Source organism: Amphibalanus amphitrite, unplaced genomic scaffold (assembly GCF_019059575.1).
Source record: "Amphibalanus amphitrite isolate SeventyFive unplaced genomic scaffold, NRLGWU_Aamphi_draft 000504F_arrow, whole genome shotgun sequence".
NCBI classification, from domain to species: Eukaryota; Metazoa; Arthropoda; class Thecostraca; order Balanomorpha; family Balanidae; genus Amphibalanus; species Amphibalanus amphitrite.
The window spans coordinates 262,339-280,490 of NW_024881998.1; the positions used below are offsets into that span (position 1 = coordinate 262,339).

Genomic DNA, 18,152 nt, shown 5'->3' on the forward strand with positions numbered 1-18,152 from the left:
GCAGCGACCGTCGTTTGCCGCACCGGTAGTTAGATGGTGGCGTAACTCGTAACTCATGCAGGCTCTCAAAAGACGGCGCTAATTTGTGTCATGCATCAACTCGACAATTGTTTATTATGGGGGGTTTTGTGCTTCCTTGGTCTTTTAAAGTTGGTCGCGCTAAGCCATGATGGATGTCTTGGGTTTGATAGCGTAAGTACTCTGTACTTGGTTGTGTTGCCGGTATAGCAGGGGTATTATGGTAGCATGCATACAAGACACCAAGGTCCCCGCGTGTTCGGACTCCCGCTGTATTCAGTCTCATTGTCGGCTTGTCAGACCATTGCAAAGATTTCCGGTGACCGATATGGTTAACCGACTCACATTTGTCTTGGTTCTGTCAAGCGGGACCTGACGCACTAAACGACAGAGGCAAGGCTCCTTCCTTTGAATGCAATCAGATCCCCGACAAGATCTTAATTGGTCTGTGCCGTCCATGCCTTTGTCGGGCGCTGGACGGACGCCTGGTCTGGCACAGAGGGTCTTTTTACGAAATTGAGCCGGCTGCCTGCAATTACTGGCCATTGGCCCAGTTTGGAGCGGCGGCCGGCTGCTGCGGCGCGCTGAGATTAATCTGACGGACACACGGGTCGGGCCGAGGGACAGGGTCACGGCGCGACGGCTGGGAGGCGGCGCGGGCGGCACGCGGTGGATAGACGGTGGTGCAGAGGTCAGAGCATCGGCTGTGTCTGGATCCGGTCCGACGCTTCTCCGGGCACGGCCTGACCCGTCTCCGGGCTCGGCGCGACCCTCTCTTCAGTTCTAACTCTCTGCTGTCTTCTCAACCTGCTCTAACCGGACAAGGTCCCTTCCTTTGAATGCAATCAGATCCCCGACAAGATCTTAATCAGTCTTATCTTTAACAGCAGCGGTGGACGGTGGCTTCCGCGGAATGAGGGTGCGGCGTGGTGGGAGACCTCGGATCCATATCTTTTGTCCGCGAATACCTACTGACGTTTACAGGCGATGTGCTCGCCTGCAGGTGTAGATTGTTCTCCTGAGAGAAGAGTATGAAGTGTGACTGAGGCACCGCTGTTATGACAGTAAGGCTGCAATGTTTCCTGGGAGACAGGAACAGTGGAATGTTCTGGGCCGCCTCAGGTAGGCTGCTGGACCTCCGGACCGTCTGTCGCCCGCTAATCACTGCGATTTGAGGTGACTCACCAACCCACCACTCGGTGGTCGCTAAACGATGCCTGGGTGTTTTAGGTGGCTGTTAGTCCCGAGAAGCTGACGTTGGCCTCCACGCCAGTCCAACTGTTGCAATGGCCGGCGTTTATCAAGCCCCTATTTAGGGCGGAGATTCAGGGCTAAATGTGATGGAAGCACGGGGATCAGAGTCGCAAATTGAAGCGACCTTGCTGCTCCTTGAAGAATTATGCCGAGAGTGAAGTGAGAGTCGCTGGTACTCCAGCTTCCTGGCTGGCGTTAGTGTTCCCAGTAGTTACCCATTCCAAAAAAAAACTCGGCCATCGGATGCTTGACTACTTATTTGAATTAACCCGCGCCCCGCTGGGGCTTCTAGATTTCCACGCCCTGCTGGGGGTGTTTGAACACCCTCTCCCTTTCTAGCTCAACTCCTGGGCCACGTAGCGACAGTTGGTAGGCTGGGTCCGGAAGAGCGTCGAAAAGCATGTGAAATTACTTGGTCATTTTTAGGTCAGCTCAAAGGTCAGGTCACCAGAGGTCAACAAAGGTCAAATTTCGCGTATTTCGACAACTTTTGACAAACCGGCGAATGTCTCGGAAACGAATAGGGCTGATGAGTGATGAGTATCGCCATCAGCCCAGCCTCCCGGTCAACCATCAGCTGACGGCTGACGTCACTCGGTGCGTCCACGTCACCGCCTCTCGCCGCTGGACGCTGGACTGTTCAGCTTCCCTCCTCTCCTCCCCGGGGTCCGGTTTTCTCCAAACACTGCTGTTGATCTCCGGGTCAGGGCGCCGACCGATGCAGATGGCAGCCTCTCACCCAGAGCTGGGAGACGGTCGTTCGTTCTACTGGGATGGAGACTGACTGCCGATACAGAGACAGCCGAAAGACGGTCGCTTTTTACCGCAGAGTTATATGCAGCATAGAGACTGTCACTTGTTCTGCCGAAGCAGAAACAGCCGAGGAACGGTAAATCGCTGCAGGCTCTCGTCCTGGCTGATGCCAGTGGGAGAGACTGCTGACATGAAGAGGTGATGCTGATCTGAAGAATTAGGAGATACGATGAATGTCTGAGAAGGAAGGATCGGTCTAAAGAGTAGCTTTGATCGGGCTATAGCGCTAACTGCCGACCCTGGGATACCCGCGAGTTGCGATCCCTTCTCCGTTGAATTGCGTTGGAAACCTCCATGACAGGAAGTGGCCGGTTAATTAATGCCACCGTGTGCTAATTAAACTGCCGGTAATTAATTCTGATCGCTCCGTATGTGCGGCATGCGGTAAGTGACAGTGGGCTCCCGGCTCGGTTGCGGCAGACCCGCTGTCAATGCCTGCCATACCTGCCAATACCGACCTCGGCTGGGGACGGGTCGCTTCGCTGCCGGTGTCGGCTGGGGACGGGCCGCCCTACTGCCTGTGTCGGCTGGGGTTGGACATCTCACGGGCCACGCACAATGCGTCGTATATCTCACGGGCGGCAGGCCGGATGCCGTGCTGCCGAGAGTCGCGAGCCGTGAAAACGGGCCGACCACAGTCCGGACCGCAGCTAATCGGTGCCGACAGCCGCGGTTTTGCGCTTCGGAAACACACTACCGCACTGGATTCGGCGGGCGGGGCGTCAACGGAAAGACCATGGTGCCAAATGCTCCGATTGGTGAAACAGCAATTAGGTTTGGCCAACAGGCATTGCCTTCCTATATAAATTGTTGGTAATGCAAATTGGTTGCATTCTGTTCTACATTGCTTAATTCTTTAGAAATATAAGCAAACCTATTTTGTGCCCAAACAGCAAAACAGCAAAAGTATTCTGTCATTTCCGTTCGCGTTGATGTTTCGATATTCCGCAATCTCCGCTCTGGCTCTTTTCCCTTCAGTGTTGTTTCGCCATTCGTAGGCCGATATGATTTCCTCCGCTGGTGTATATGCCTGTGTTATCGACTTCCTTGTTCGCGAGACGCGATGCCCTAGCAGGCATCCATCCAGGTCAATGCACATTGTACAGCACAGGGTGTCGGACTCGGCAGGCTTTCTTGAGCACGTTTTTGTGTTACCTGGCCGGGCATTGACCAGTGCTGAGATGTGGTGGCGTATCGCGCCCATCGCACCGGCTTGAGCAGTGGAATCTGGAACGTCTGCCCTGCTCATGCTGTTATTCTGGTTCTGCTAAACAGATATCTTGCCGTTGGCTATGTGCTGTGGTGTATTAAATGACAGGTTCGTTTCTCCTCGGATCGCCGCAGATTACAGTCCGTTGTTATGCGTCAGATAGGGATAATTTCACCGTTAGCCGCATAGTCGGTCGACAGGTCTGTTGTCAGCGGCGCCGGGCATGCTCTCGTGATTTGCGGTCCTCCGCATTACCCCGGCTCCGTGCCCGATTCTGGCGCCGTGTCCCGGTCACCGCCGGTATGTCAGGTACGACACTCACTGGTATGACAGTCTCGTGTGTCACCTCACCGGGGAGTGTCACCGGTCGGGCGGGGGCGGGGGCGGCCGGCCGGAGCGGCTGAGCGGGCGGCGGCGGCGGCGAGGCGGCAGAAAGCCCCGGTCGCTCGCGCCGCACGCCCGCGCCGCCGCCGCTCCCTCGACCCACACTGCTGTCTGTACCGGCGCTACGGGTGTAGCTGCAGGTCACTGCGCACCAGACTGACGGAGGACGAAACTGAGATAGTACCGCAACCAGCAGACATGGTGAGTGTTCCATTGGGAATAGGTTTTTGTTTTTACCATGGAAATGAAGGTGGTCAACCTTTGGTATCAGTGTATCAAATATCAATTTATATCCGTGTTGTCCTCTTTTTTTCCCAATGCCCACTCCAGGTTCATCCGCCTCTTCATCGAAACGACATCAGGTCGAGCCGAAAGTGGCTGTTGTTTGTGCTCGTCCGAATGTTTTAAATTAAGCATTCTGATTGCATTCTGCGTTTGATCATTACGGAGCGAGCGAAGCGAGCGGAGTCTCATACTGAATTAAGGGAAAATCCTGAGTATGAGCGGCCGGCCGGCCGGCCGGCCGTGGGGACGCTCTTCAAAAGCTAATATCTTTGGAACGGGACATCCGATTGACAAGCGGTCTTCTTTACTGAATGTCACTTGGACGTAAAAGTTCTGTGGTGTGATGGCCACCATGCGTTCTTGCCAACCACCGCACGTGGCGCGTGGTAAAGTTGGACATTTTTTAAGAACCCCCAAAATTGCAACCTCAATAACGGCACAACGGTTGGGCCGATTGAATTGAAACTCGGTACACAGTTAGGTCTCCATCAGATAATTAATCTGCATGTGTTAAGGTTGGGGTGCTACAGCACGTGCGCACGTGCAGGGGGCGCTCCTAGATATCGAGAACGGCTGGGCCGATTGCGCTCAAATTTGCTACACGGTTGGGGACCAGTTAGTAGGGTGCCGTGCAAAAGTCAGTTGGGACCCATTTTGCACGTGCGCACGTGCAGGGTGCCGCTTCCAGATCTCGAGAACGGCTGGGCCGATTGTGCTCAAATTTGGCACATCGCTAAAGACCGGTTAGTAGGGTGCAGTGCACAAGTTAGTTGGAGGTACCCCCTCGCAATTTCGCACGTGCAAGGCCCATCCTCTCGCTCGCTCCGTTAGTCGCCCCATAAGGCGTTATACTGGTTTTAGAAAATTTAGCCTTTTTAAACAGAACTGGCTTCCTTGAATCGGAAAGGCCAGTACGTTATATCAATACCTAGGATGTCATTCAAAGTTATCTCCTTCTAGTCACGCTGTCAGAAGTTTCCAGCTCCTCGACATCTTTAGAAATCAGTTGATGACGGAATCGTGACTTAGGCTATCGTTCTGCTAAAAGCCCTCCAAGACAATGTAATGTGGTGTGGTACATTTCCCTTTCGATGCATTGTTGTCGAACAGTGCAACTTTTCCATGCAATGTCGCCTCCATTTCATTAGAATTGACATTTCATCATTCAGGTCGTGATGGCTTTTCATTGTCAGTTCAGTGTGCAATCTACATCTTGTGATATGTCTACAGACATCGCTCCATGCATTTTCTTCATGCCACGCCGTCTGTTGGCATGAACAGTTTTCGTAATGGCCCACGCGGCGGCCGCACGCCTCTTTGCCCGACCCGATCCGAACCCTTCCGGTCGCTCGGCTCGTGGGTTGCGCCATAAGCTCGTGACCGGTCAGTTGAGAGGTGATGCCATGCGGTCAGGGCGATGACAATGCTGACGGCAGAACCCGGAACGATAGTTGCCGAGTGAGAAAGTCGTTAGCAGTGGCGGATCTACGTTGGGGCAAAATGGGCAATTGCCCCCCCCCCTAAACGGAAAACCTCTGGGCAAACATATCTTTTTGCCCCCCCTAAAAAAACTAAAACTTGAATGCTAAAAATATGGTGTTTGAAAAGAAAATGTGAAATAAATGGAGGACTAGAAGGTTGTTATATTCGTGATATTAAGTTGTGAGCTGATAAAAAGTCCTCCGCCCCATGAATGTCAGTCCATCATCCATCAGCAGTGCTACTACTGCTACTGCTACCAAAAAGAAAAAAATAACGCGATTTATTGAAACCTTGAACCAAGTAAACAAACCGTCAACAGCAGACCGCCAGACGCCTGTCACTCCAGTGGGGTCAGGGGTCACCACACTGGTGAGCGGTTGGACAGTGGTGGGTTTGCATGGGTATATAAGAAGTGTTTGCATAATATTTTATTGCTAGATAGCATGGGTGTATGAGCTGAAAAAATATTGGTGGGTCTAAATATCCATTAGTACCTAGCATTTCCACTGTGGCTACATTAGTTATGTCCAGAGGCGTATACAGCCATTTCCAAAGGGGGTGCCAAAAGGGTGCCAAAGTCCGAGAGTCTCTACAAGAGCTGCATATGTGTATGCATGAAGTGCGAGATAGGTTTCTGAGAGGAATAACGTAAAGAAGATTACCAATCGCGGCTTTTTCATGAGCCATGCCGTTATCTAACGGGGACAAACACAGAAAGGCTCAGTCAGAGCTTTTGGTTTGCGAGGTGTTGGAGAAGCTCAGTATGTTGTGGGAACTTAACGCTGTTCAGTGTGATTCCGTTGGCTGTTGCGCTGTGGTCCTATGTAGTCTGTAGAAGCATCGTTTATCTCCTCTCGAAAGTAACACTGTATAATTTTGCTAGCTCGCGAAGTTTAGTCCCAAAGTTAAGGAATGTTCATTGTAATTGCATCAATAAATGCAGGACCGAAAACAAATGCGCTGTTCTTCGTCTATTACTTGTTGGGATTCTTAATCGACTGATCTCATTTTCTATTACCGGAAACAACTGTTAATACGTTTAACTACGTGGCAACCCTGACTGCGTATAGTATCGCAGGTACGCTGATGTGGCCTTTGGTCGTGGGCATTTACACATGAACCTGCTGCTGCGACCCTTATCGGTCTCCGGATACAGAAGCCCTTGAGAACCGGCGCGGGCGAACCTTTCGGACGAGGTCTTGCCGAGGTGATGCGGGAGGTAGAGGACGGTCCGTCCATAGCGCCGGTGAGCTATTCTCTAACCCGCGCCGGGCCGGTGCTCTGAGATTCCGCGCCGGGCCGCGGGGGTGTTTGAACACCCCCCTTTTAACTCGGCTCCTGGGCCACGTAGCGACACGCGGTAAGCGGCAATCGAAAGAACGTCAAAAATAAGGACGAAAACACTTCAGTCATTTTTTGGGTCAGGTCAAAGATCAGGTCACCAGAGGTCACCAAAGGTAAAATGTTGACTATTTCAACATTTTGGAAACTGCCAACGGCTATCTCGGGAACCGATAGAGCTACAGCGCCGCAAAAAAGCGCATTCGATAGCCCTTTTACAGACCTTTCTGAGTAATGTTCTCAGATTTGACCTCAGGTCAACAATTTAGCCTCCAGGGGGTAAAAACTCCAAAAATAGCCGTTTTTACGAAAAACGGTTTTTCGGCAATAACTTTTGACTCAAAAGAGCTATGACATTACCTTTGCCAGCATCGTGTTCCTCTCGTCAAGACGCGTCGAATGAACTATAATTTGACCTTGAAAGGTCAACTTGAAAATTTGACATCAGGTCAAGGTCATGACCTGACCGGAAAAGGTCATGTTGCATATCAGCTGATCCGCAACGTCGAGCCGAACACATCTAAGGCGTTTTCAGCGCTCTAGCGCTCCTCTATCAGAAGTTAGCATCGAAAAACTGTTAGATTCTGTTCGTGACCTGAGATGACCTCGGGGACATAACGAGGGGTCACAGTTGCCATTTTCTGGTTCAGTGTGTCTATTTTACCTACATCTCGATGTTTGAGAGTGTCTAGAGTAGCGTTCGTGCAAAACAGACGCTTTTCAATTTTCTCCCATTGACTTATAATGGAGAGGCCGCAAAATTGACCTGACCTTAGGTCACCGATATCAAAATTCCGAGATATACATTTTTATAGATAGTGTTGCTCTAATCAATCGCTGAAAGTTTCAAGGCAATCGTTCAGTCGGTGTAGCTATGACGAGCATTCTTATTTTTTCTGAGGTGAGGTCACTTGGCGTGACCTGGTGACCTGACCTAAGGTGACCTGGGTCTGAAATTTTCACAACATGTGCGGAAAAGATGCACAAACAGGTGTGCCAAAAACGGCGGCGCTCCGCGCCGCCGTTTTTGAGATATCTGCGAAAAACCGCAAGGGGGTGTTCAAACACCCCGGCCCGGCGCGGGCTAACTATCTCCCGGAGTCAGGGTGGCTGCAAATTTTTTGCGCTGCCCTGGCTTGGCCGGACTGACAAAAATGTAAAAAATAAAAAAAGTAATTCCCGAAATCCGAGGAGAAAAATAGGGGTAGCTCGTTTTTTTTGTCCCTAAGACTGGATGTTTGAAATTCTCGCCGACTTGCCTGGCGGCGCAATGTTTGCCCCCCCCCCCCTAAACTCAAATCCTAGATCCGCCACTGGTCGTTAGCAGGATTGGTTAACAGACCGGTGGTCACTTCGGTTTGAGGGAGAATGGGTAAGAGTAAGCCGGTTGGGTGGTGAGGAAGGTAGGCTATGGCGGGTTGTTCTATCCTTATAGGTCGAAGCCGCCACCGAAACTCGTTAGCTGTGCCATTGCACCTCCCCATGGGGACGGTCACGTCGGTCAGTTGCACACACCGCCGCTGGCGCGCTACGTGGGTGAGACCGGCCAACAGCCGTCACATTGACCTGTGACTATGAACAAATCTGACACTGGCACAGTGACAGAGTCATGACTCCGGACACTGCGACTCTGACACAGGCACGGGCAATTCCAATTGACTCGCTGGCTGCGCCTTCCGACACTGAACTTGCCAATGCTTTAGGTAAATTGACGTTGAGTGATTGATTACCGAAGCCTTTACATATAGTTTGTGCAGGGTTTTCCGTCGCTCCATTGTTAGTTGTGTTGTGTTGCCCACACGATAGCGTGACTGCAGCAGTCAAGCTTCTGAACGACTATTGGAAACGATTATTGGCATTAGCTCAATCAGCTTTTACAGCCCATCGACGGGCCAGTTTATCTAGCCTCCAGCCCTCTATACCTAAAGGCGCCAGACTTTACAATCCTGTTGAACATTTCTGACCTTCAGGGACTTTCCCCAAAGTGTGCCCTGTTTGCGCACACGCGTTTTTTTTTTTAACAGAATCTAATCGCTGGGTATCAGTCAACTTTTACTTTCCGCAACGATTTTCCGTATTGTGGTGCGCACGTGTGACGAGGAAAGGAACAGAGATTATCTTGGAATCTGTATCGGTAGTAAAAATATCACGGTTGTGCTTTCCGTCTTTCCGCTGCAGTGACCGTGCATTGCTGTACCGTTCGGCTCTCTTATCTCCCATCGGGCGCAGCCGCCATACAACAGGGACCGTGCTTCGGCCGTGCTGAGAGACAAAGGGGAGAGGTCGGTCAAACGGTCACCATCGAGCGGACCGGTCCCTGTCACCTCACGAGTCACACTGTCACACTGTCACGGACAGCTCACGACTGGTGGCCAGCTGTTGGGTGCTCCCAGACTCCACTGTGCACTGTGCAGCACCAGCCTCTCCCTCTGGTGCATTTGGCGTTTTGTAAGGGCTATCCTACCCTATAAACGAGCCGACGTGAGTGGTTCCGGCCACTGACAGTCAACCGGGGAGAATGACGGTGAGATGGCGCGGGCAACGGGGTCCTAATCAACTCATAGCGGCGACGCGGCTATGGAAGGTTAGGACCCTGCCAGGGCGCCACCGAACGTGACCGTGGCTAATCGCCCCGTCGACAGACGCAGGGCAGCCCCCGGAGGGGTGTCTGGGAGGGCGCGGGCCGCGGGACCGCCGGGCCGTCGACTGGAGTGGCACGAACGGCAGTCGTCGACGGCGACGGGCGGCGAAAGGGTCGTAGAGTGAGCGAGAAGTTTCCCACCCACCCTCACCAATTAAAAGATGCGATCTTAAAATAAGTGGAACCTTACATATCCTCAATCCAGACTACATCCCGTCGTTATCACTCCGGCGGTATCGTCTTGTAAGGGCTATCCTACCCTATAAACGAGCCGACGTGAGTGGTTCCGGCCACTGACAGCCAACCGGGGAGAATGACGGTGAGATGGCGCGGGCAACGGGGTCCTAACCGTTCCGTTACTTGAACTTACCTCATGTCCCCGAGCTCCGCTGCAGCCAGGCGCCAGCCACAGTGAACTGACCTGCCTGGGCTGGCGCTCACGCCGTGGAGAGCTGGAGATTAGGAAGTGGAGATTGTCAGTCAGTATCGACAGACTGGCCATAGTCTCGCCGCATGTCGCGAAACTGTCTCCGGTACCCCCCGTCCGGACCGATTCGTCTCCGGCGTTCCTGCCAGTAACATATCCCGACATATGGATCCTGAAGAGTCTCCGTGTCGTTCCTTACGGAAGGCAGGTCTGATGGGGTGCATCACACTGCAGTGAAGGCTGCAGTTGGACGCGCTGTGCTGAGCGGATTTTTCTCTTCTATGCCTACTCCGTCTCGTAAAATGTATGCCATTCTATTCGTGATTCTCCGAGTGGCAGCCATTTCTGACCTTCGTTCCTCCGTAGTGTTTATATAAGGAGTTTGTCCCGGTTCAGTCTCGTGCCATTTGAGCTGGATTGATTTGTCACCTACCCGATTCCCGGCCGACAGCCTGCACTGATTGCCGATATGCTTCGTTGGCTGGCTCACTGCTCTGACGTTACACGTTCGGGTTCTCGGAAACAATTTGCTATTCGGCGAATCGGGAACGTGATCGGATCTGGCCTAGCGCCTGATTGTCACATCATCGTTCCCGATTTGGTGTGACGGCTGGTCGTCGAGCGCCCGACTCGGTTGGATAGAAATGCGACACCTTTCTGGACACCTCTGACCTTCGCCCTCGTGCCCCTGAGCTGACGCTTCCAGCCTCAAATCGGGTCATCCGGTGTCGGGAATTATCTGCCTACGTTTCGGTTACATTTTGCAGGCGTTTGGAGTGTCAGCGAGGAAAGCTGCCTGACTGAGTAGGCGGCGGTTTGCACCTGCTGTGGACGCGATATACTACTCGATAGAGCCGTCTCCGTCCACTGGGTGAATTACTGTTTTATTAACGAGTCGGACGGGTGCATTTTGCTCTGATACCATCTGACGGCCACCGACGTATTTGAGGAGGAAAGTCCCCTTCGATGGTGTCATCGTGCGTCGCCGATCGAGTGAAGATTCGGCACTCATTGGTTGAACGGTGGTCATCGCCGACAAGGCGGCTGTGGCGAGCATCGGGGTGAAATCGGACCCATGACTGGTCCAACCGTGACGGCAGGCTGGCACTTCGGCTCCGCATAATTACATGGGACGGCGGAGAGATTTGATTAGCATATTATCATGTGACTGCAAAGTGATGACGGTTCCCGCCACGGCAGCTGGAATGGGCTCCCTAAGTCCCCTGTCAACTCTCGGAAATTAATGGAACAAAATGCCGTGTCATATAGGTGGGCTCACTTCTGTTAGCTTTTTCGTCTTACTTAGAGCCCTATTTTGTTTCAAGCGTTATTATTTGTCATTGACTGGAATTGATTAAGATTTCTGATGGGTGATCCATTGCCTGAATGCGGACTTGGTGTAACTCAAAGATGTCGGAAAGTATGAGCTCTTACTGGTTTCCTTGTAGCAAAACAGATGCTCATCAGACATACAAGTCATCTCCTAGTCGGCGGTCATACAAGTCATCTCCTAGTCGGCGGTCATCTCCTAACAATGGTCTCTGATCATCGGTCCTCTCTCATTCCTCGCCTGTAGGAAGCATTTATCTGTAACCCGTGGACAGAAACTTTGGTCGCGTGCCTGGCCATTACACTCTTTACATCTGAGACAGGGGTTGGACCACTGGAGCAGCCTTACCCAACGAGGCGCGTAATATGTCTTCAGACACGTGGCTTTCACCACTTAGGGACAGGTGATGAAATTTCCATCACCTAGATACCATCGGTATCGCTTCACGGCCTTTTAGATTAGATCAAAACGTGAATACGACCGGTGCCCCAGGAAGTGTCTCGGCAGTTAACCCCTGACCTCAGGTACTGGCCTGCAAAGAACAGGTTCATGCTTTTTCTTTAGTTTGTGCCGCTGACTGGCTGCCGCTCGTTTTTCCTTTGCTCGGATGAGGAGCGTCTATTGCGGTCTGTGGAGGAATGGCGTGCTTTCGGCTACCGGTGCAAAACCTGTAACCATTGCGGTGAGATGTGCAGTCCGTAGCCAGTTGCCGGGTGCTTTGGCGTCGATCAAGTGATAATGGCGTCTTGTTTGTACATTAGTTGACAAAACAAAAGGAAAGATATGTTGACAGTGTACCGACAAAACAATCAAATGTGGCCATTGACAAAGTTATTTCTCTTTCAGCCGTATCCAAATTGATTGCTTCATTACAAGTGATATTTTTTATTGTTCTTTTTTTTCGATAATCCTGAAGCTTATCCTTAGGTTATAAGTAACACAATTGCACGTGTGTCTCATTAGATGTCGCGGCCGGCTATTGTGGACGATCTTGTGGATGTCATTGACGGGTGGCTCCTTCTGCTGGATTTCCAAAAACCATCCCGTCGTTATAACGTCAGATTTAAAGGGCAGGTGGGGAAAAATATATCGGTGAAATCACGCCAGCTAATCCTGTTAGCTGGACCTTTCCTGCAGCGCTCGACACCGCAGTCAGCCTGTGTGATTTTTCATGGTGTGTTTTCTTTATTATCGTGCTAGGACTTCACGGAACTGATCTGTGGATAATGTCACTGGTAACACATTTATTTATTTGCGGCGGGGATGTTCCCGCAGTAGCTGTCAAAGTTCTCAGCAATGGCGCTGTTTTTTGCTCTTAGATAAATATCTCTCCGGCTCTACGGATGACGCAGTTCTTTGCTGTCATTGAGGTGGAGGTCTGTGACTCTGTACCGAAGTCAAGGCGCTGTCCCGTGCACCACTAACTCGCACAGCCTCCACATATCTCGACCTGCTCGCTGTAGTTTCTTGTCACCCGGGGTGTCAGAGCTGCTCTGCGCTGTCACCCTCGGGTGTCGGCTCTGCCCAACCTCTGTCGCTTACATACACCGGCGCCGCCCCACGCTGACCCAATCCTCACCGGTCGCTCAGCTGAGCCTGCTCACTGGGTGCCTGATGAATGACCTGACCCAACCGCCCACACGACCCCCGCCTCTCGACTCTCTCTGCCATGGGCCCCTGCCGCCGCGCTGCCGCTGCTGCTGCTGCGCCGCGCCAGTCTGAAGGCGTTTTTGTGTTTGCTTCTTCCGCGGTGTTCTTGTTTGCGACCGGCGCGCGTTGGCGTGCGTTAATGTAGACCGAGTGTTTCTTGGAGTGTTTCGCACATAGAACGCGGTCCGATTCCGAAAAACGCCCGCTCAGAAGTCGATTTAATGAAACCGCACGCACACACGGAAAGTCCGGTGTGGCGGTGTGGTGTTGGTGTCGGTGCCGGGACCGTGGCCCCGTTAGCTCCGGTGTGTGTTCTGTGGGTATCGGTCTCCGGTACGCCAGAGGTGAGAGTTCGGCTGGTCGGCGCTGTTGCTCGGCTGTATGTAGTATCCACTGTAGCCGCTGCGGGTTCCTGTAAGGTGCGGCTTCGCTGTGACTTGTGAGTCTCTGGGAGTCCAGCAGCAGCGCCCGCCTCCCGGAGGCGCCCGGGGCCGAGCCGTGACCCCGCCCGGTTCGGTCGTGACCGCCCCGGGCGCCCTGCCCCGTGTGTGTGGCCCCACGGTCGGCAGATAGACCGGCCGAGCTGAGCTGTAAACCAACCGCACACGGCTGTAAACGGGCCCGCCCGGCGCCGACAGACTCACAACAAACCAACTAACAACCCCGCCGGAGAATAGACCGCCGCTGTATATTGCCCTAACAAGCTCGATGGCAAACTTCAGAGTCCATTCGACCGGGACTGTAGTCCATCCTAGCAAACAACCCCGCTCAGCCGTGCTGTTCGCTGAAACCCGCTGGGCCGCCACGCCGGCAGGCCGGGCGCGGCCGGGCCTAATGACGACGGCCGTGGTGCCCCTGTCGTGACTGCCGAAGGCACCGAGACCACCGAGTCGCCGCTGATCGGACCAACATCGACGCGCGTGGCCCTCGCACAGTGTCGATGTGGGTCACATCGCCCCTGGCCTGGGGTGCCCTCGGGAGCCCGCAGCAGTGCTGAGTGGGGACTGCGGGCGGTAGCGACAGTGACCGAGGTCACCCGCCCCGGGACATGTTCCGGGCTATGGGACCTTTGTGTCATCTAGTCCAGTGTGTTGTTTTTCTGTCACACTCTCAATGACATTACCCTTTGATGGTAGTGTTGATGGGGTGCGGATGCGCCAGCGCCGGTGGTCCCGTTCCCCGGACCAGCACCCCCGCCGCCGGCCGCCGACGGGCCCCGGTTCCGGAGGTCACTCGGTCTGTGTGCCGCGCCGGCCCCCTCTCTGCCGACAGTTTGTGCTAATTTATGGCGTCTAATACCGGCCTGGTGATAACAGACGGGCGGCGATGTGCGGCGATTTAGACGCGCCGCCAATCCCCGCCGGAATAATCACCCGTCAGTGTTACCATAACACTAGGAAGCTCCTTGACACTTGTCTCAGTAAATGATAACGAACGCCGCCATTTGACGGCTCTCCCAATTGCCCCCTAATTGGAGCACGTAATTAGATTATGAATTGGGTGTCCTTATCTGGCGTCAAGTGCGCTGCCGCATGCCGCAGACAGAGCGGTTGGAAGCTGGTTTCTTGTTTCATTCCCACGCTCCTCACCATGGCATGATATCGGGCGCCGTGGGTGGGGGAGGATGCTCGCTATAAATCCGTCCAGTGTTCCGTCTCACCTTCTCAGCATGCTTTTTAATCATGCACGATAGTGATAGTGAACTGTGTAAAATTCACCAACCATCCGGCTGATCGGCGAGCTCATTCATCGGCCGGATGGGCTGCATTCAAATTGGCCGGTTGAGACCGACTGTATCCATCCATGCTCGCGCTGAAGTAAGTGCCGGGTGTGGGAGAAAGTTCTGCAGGCCGTCTGCCTGACGCCAGGTGCGGCTCATGGCTCCCGCGCACGGTCAGATGCGGCCCGAGCTGTTCTGTGCGTCTGGCTCGCTAGTGCTGTGCGTCTGCCTCGTTAGAGTTAGTCGGGCGGTGACTCAGCGAGGTTCTCCCTGCTGGGAGACGGATGGGTGGGGTCGTGGGCGGGCCCGGCTACCTTCTGGGTCAGTGCGTGGCGCGACCGGATGGTGGCCGGTTCCGGTGGGGTGGACAGACTGAGCCGACTGACGAGCTGATCTGAGCGGTCCAATTATGGCCTGGTCCCACCCCAGACAGCCTGTCTCCAGTGTAACATGCTCCTCACGAGATACACATCATATGAATGACCGTATTATGATAACTGTATGCCTACTAATCAGGGCGGGAGAAGATTTCTAACCCGCTGAATACCCAGCTGGGGCGTGACCTGACTAGCCGGTACGGCCATTCTGTCACCTCCCCGGTCGGTGACCGCTGCACTGGTTCGCTGTCCGCCCGCGGCTCTCACCGGCCGCTAATCCTCGGAGGTCGATTGTCGGTAGTCGGCGTCTGAGGGTGTCCACCCATGGAGCCGTCTGTGCACCGGCTGCCGGTCTTACCCCGCTAGTCTGGTCTGACGTGGTCTAAGCCGGGTCAGAGCGTCCGCTCAGACTGTCGGCAGTGGTCTAGTCACTGAGTATACGGTTCACGCTTATCCGCAACCGGGTCGGGCACTTGTGATTGTTTCCTCCCTGACGGGTGGCTTTACTCCACTTTGAGCTGCTTCAACCGACCGCTTCCTGTGTTTTCCCTTCGTTTTCCTTCCTGACCTCGTTGCAGACTGGTGGTTGACTGCTGACTGCAGTGACCCGACCTGATGACCTGTAACACTTCTGCCGGCTGCTAACTCATGATCTTTCCTGCTGACTCCACCGGTTAGTAAACCCTTCCACATACCACTGTCCCACAAACCCCGAACAGTGGTCGTACATACCTTGCGATCTCACCGAATCCGTCTCCAGCCTCGGGTCGAGTTATCGCGCTGCTGCTGACGGCGGCGCCGGCCGGTGCATTGTAGTCATCTCAGCAGGGGGGCGAGCTGGATCCGGCCCGCCGATCGCGACGTACTCCGCCCGTCGGCCGCGCCCACCTCTCATCACTGGCCCGGCATACCTGCAGCAGTTGCAAACAACGGCGTAACTCGCCGGCGTACCCGCGGCGTACCTGCAGCAGTCGCAAACAGCGTCCAGCGCAGTTACAGCAGTCGCAAACAGCGGCGTAACTCGCCGGCGCTGCTGGTGTCCGAGTTGTGGATGATCGGGGAGCAGCGCAGCCGCCGGAGGAGCGGGTAAGAGCCGCCGGTAGCAACAGCGAGGAGCTGAAGGCGGCCGTGATCAGATCACCGATTAGTGAGTGGTGAGTGAGCGCTGCCGGCGGCGGAGAGCGGTTCGCAGCCGTGCCTGAGATACTGATCTCTGTAGGACCGCGGCGAGCCTCTCTCCACTGGTGGTGAGGACCCACCTCCGGTGCTAAGACTGATGTGCCTCTCTCCGGCTGAGCCCACGCAGCCCACTCTGGCTGAATGTCGGCGTTAGCACGCACCGGCCGTCGATTCCATCTCCATACGAGATGTTCTGCGCGTTGCGCCACACGGTCGGTTGTGGCGGTCGCGTTTGTTTCAAAAATCAGCGCGGTGGTCTGGTGCTCCAGCCCCGGCTCTCTAAATTCAGACTCTGACACGCGGATGTGTGTGAACTGTGGGAGACGGAGGAAGGTGGCTGGTCGGCCGCTCTGCCCTGCGGCTGACGCGTGCTGCGTGCTCCACTCCGCAGTAAAACAGAGCCTCCAGCGACAGCACGAGCGGCTGACGGCCGCTGATGAATATGCGAGTTCTGCGCAGCCGGTCCGACCTGCAGCTAGTGGAGCAATTTCACACCGTTAGCGAGCGGCTCAGAGTGTGCGACGTGCTGAAGAGGAGGTGACTCCCATCGAGCTCACGATCCAGCGCGGCGGCGAGGCTTCCTGGATTGACTGCTCCCTCTGAATGTTCACGATCAGTGATGTCCAGAGTTCACGTTTGGATGAACCCCATCGATTCCCACATCACCTTCGTGACCCGGTTCGGAAGTCGCACCATCTAATCTCTGCACACTGCAGGATTCCAGTGCCACAAATCACACCTCTCGAACTAGTGACCTCCGTCGGAGCGAGAAACCGACCTCAGGGTGCTCCAATCGCCGCTTGGCCGCCGGCCATGACTATTGATGTCGTTCGGGGGCCATCATTTGCGCCACAAGGCCGGCTGGTGTCTTTTCTGGCCGCTCTGATGCGGTGTCGATCGTGAGAGGGTGCTGGACGGACGGCCCGATGAGCGATCGTCGCGGGAGGTGCCTCACGGACGCGCCGTCGGCACGCGGAGTAGGTGGGAGGATCGTTAGCGGGCTGATTAGGTGTAATGGAGGGGCGAATCTGGGCCTTCAGAGCCTTGGAGATGGGCAATTCGTTCGCTGCTGATGTTTTCTGGCGTATGAGAGAGCAATGGTGGTTGCGAGAAATTGGCATGAGAAATTGGCATCACAGTAACGAGCTATCAGCTGTGACTTTTGGACCCAGCTCCACCGGCACGATCGGATCGTAGTACAATGCTTGAGCTGAGGTAGCTGCTTCTGATCAGCACCTCCCGGATGCTGAATCTGCACGTAGCCCAATGCATACCCCTTACACCCGCTCTGTGGGACTGCTTGACTCGGACTCATTGACTCATTGACGACATCACGGGCTCGATTCCAACCCTGTTAGACCGTTCAGCTGTCACTTTGTGATGCCCGGTTTCCTCCGACCGGGTGAGCTGGCGCAGCTCTGTGCCGCTATGTCGGTCCCTCTGACGGTCAGGGTCGCTCCCAGCGCCTCTCTGTGGGGTCACGGTGAGCCGCGAGCCCTGCTGATCCCCGCATCATCCACTTTACCGCTGAGAGCGGATGACAAACTGTCCAACCGCGTCAGTGCCATTCCCCTCTCAGCTGCCGCTTTACCTATAACCTACATATTCCATTTCAACACCACTCACAATACACAATAGGTGGGCCCTATTACTGATTAGGGTGTCTCATACCGTACGCTCCCCAGATATGTTGTCCAGTATTGGCTGTTGATGGCCGTCTGCACCCAAATCGCGTTATCGTTCATATCATGATCGATAACAAGACTTAGGCCGACGACGAGTGTGTCTATAGGACGGTATTTTTGGATTGAAAGTTGCTATTGGGGAGGGTGGGAGGGGATCGTTTTCCACAGCCTGTCGCTTCGTTTCCACCCTTCCGCACTGTCCGCCGCCTATGAGCGCGCGCCTTGGACTGCCTGACCTGTTTTGCGGCCTGTGTACTGTGCGTGTCTTATCTTGCCTCGGCCGAAGCCCGGTCCCCTCCCCCTGGACCCGGGTCGTCAACCGCGCCACGACTCGGGTCTCCTCCCACCCCTCTGCC

The 18,152-nt window shown here is 54.4% G+C and overlaps 1 protein-coding gene across 2 annotated transcripts in view; it reads left to right on the forward strand.

The window, feature by feature from the left end:
• The window catches only part of LOC122392858 (DIS3-like exonuclease 2), a 61,724-nt gene that overhangs the window by 2,090 nt on the left and 41,482 nt on the right, over positions 1–18,152 (forward strand). Inside the window, exon 1 of one of the 2 annotated variants that reach the window (XM_043388185.1) lies at positions 3,737–3,880. The exons of the other annotated variant lie outside the window; for it this stretch is intronic. Within the exon in view, the coding sequence (XP_043244120.1) occupies positions 3,878–3,880 (3 nt within the window). The 5' untranslated portion in view covers positions 3,737–3,877. Of the gene's footprint in view, positions 1–3,736; positions 3,881–18,152 lie in introns of those variants that run through there. 2 annotated transcript variants of the gene reach the window in all.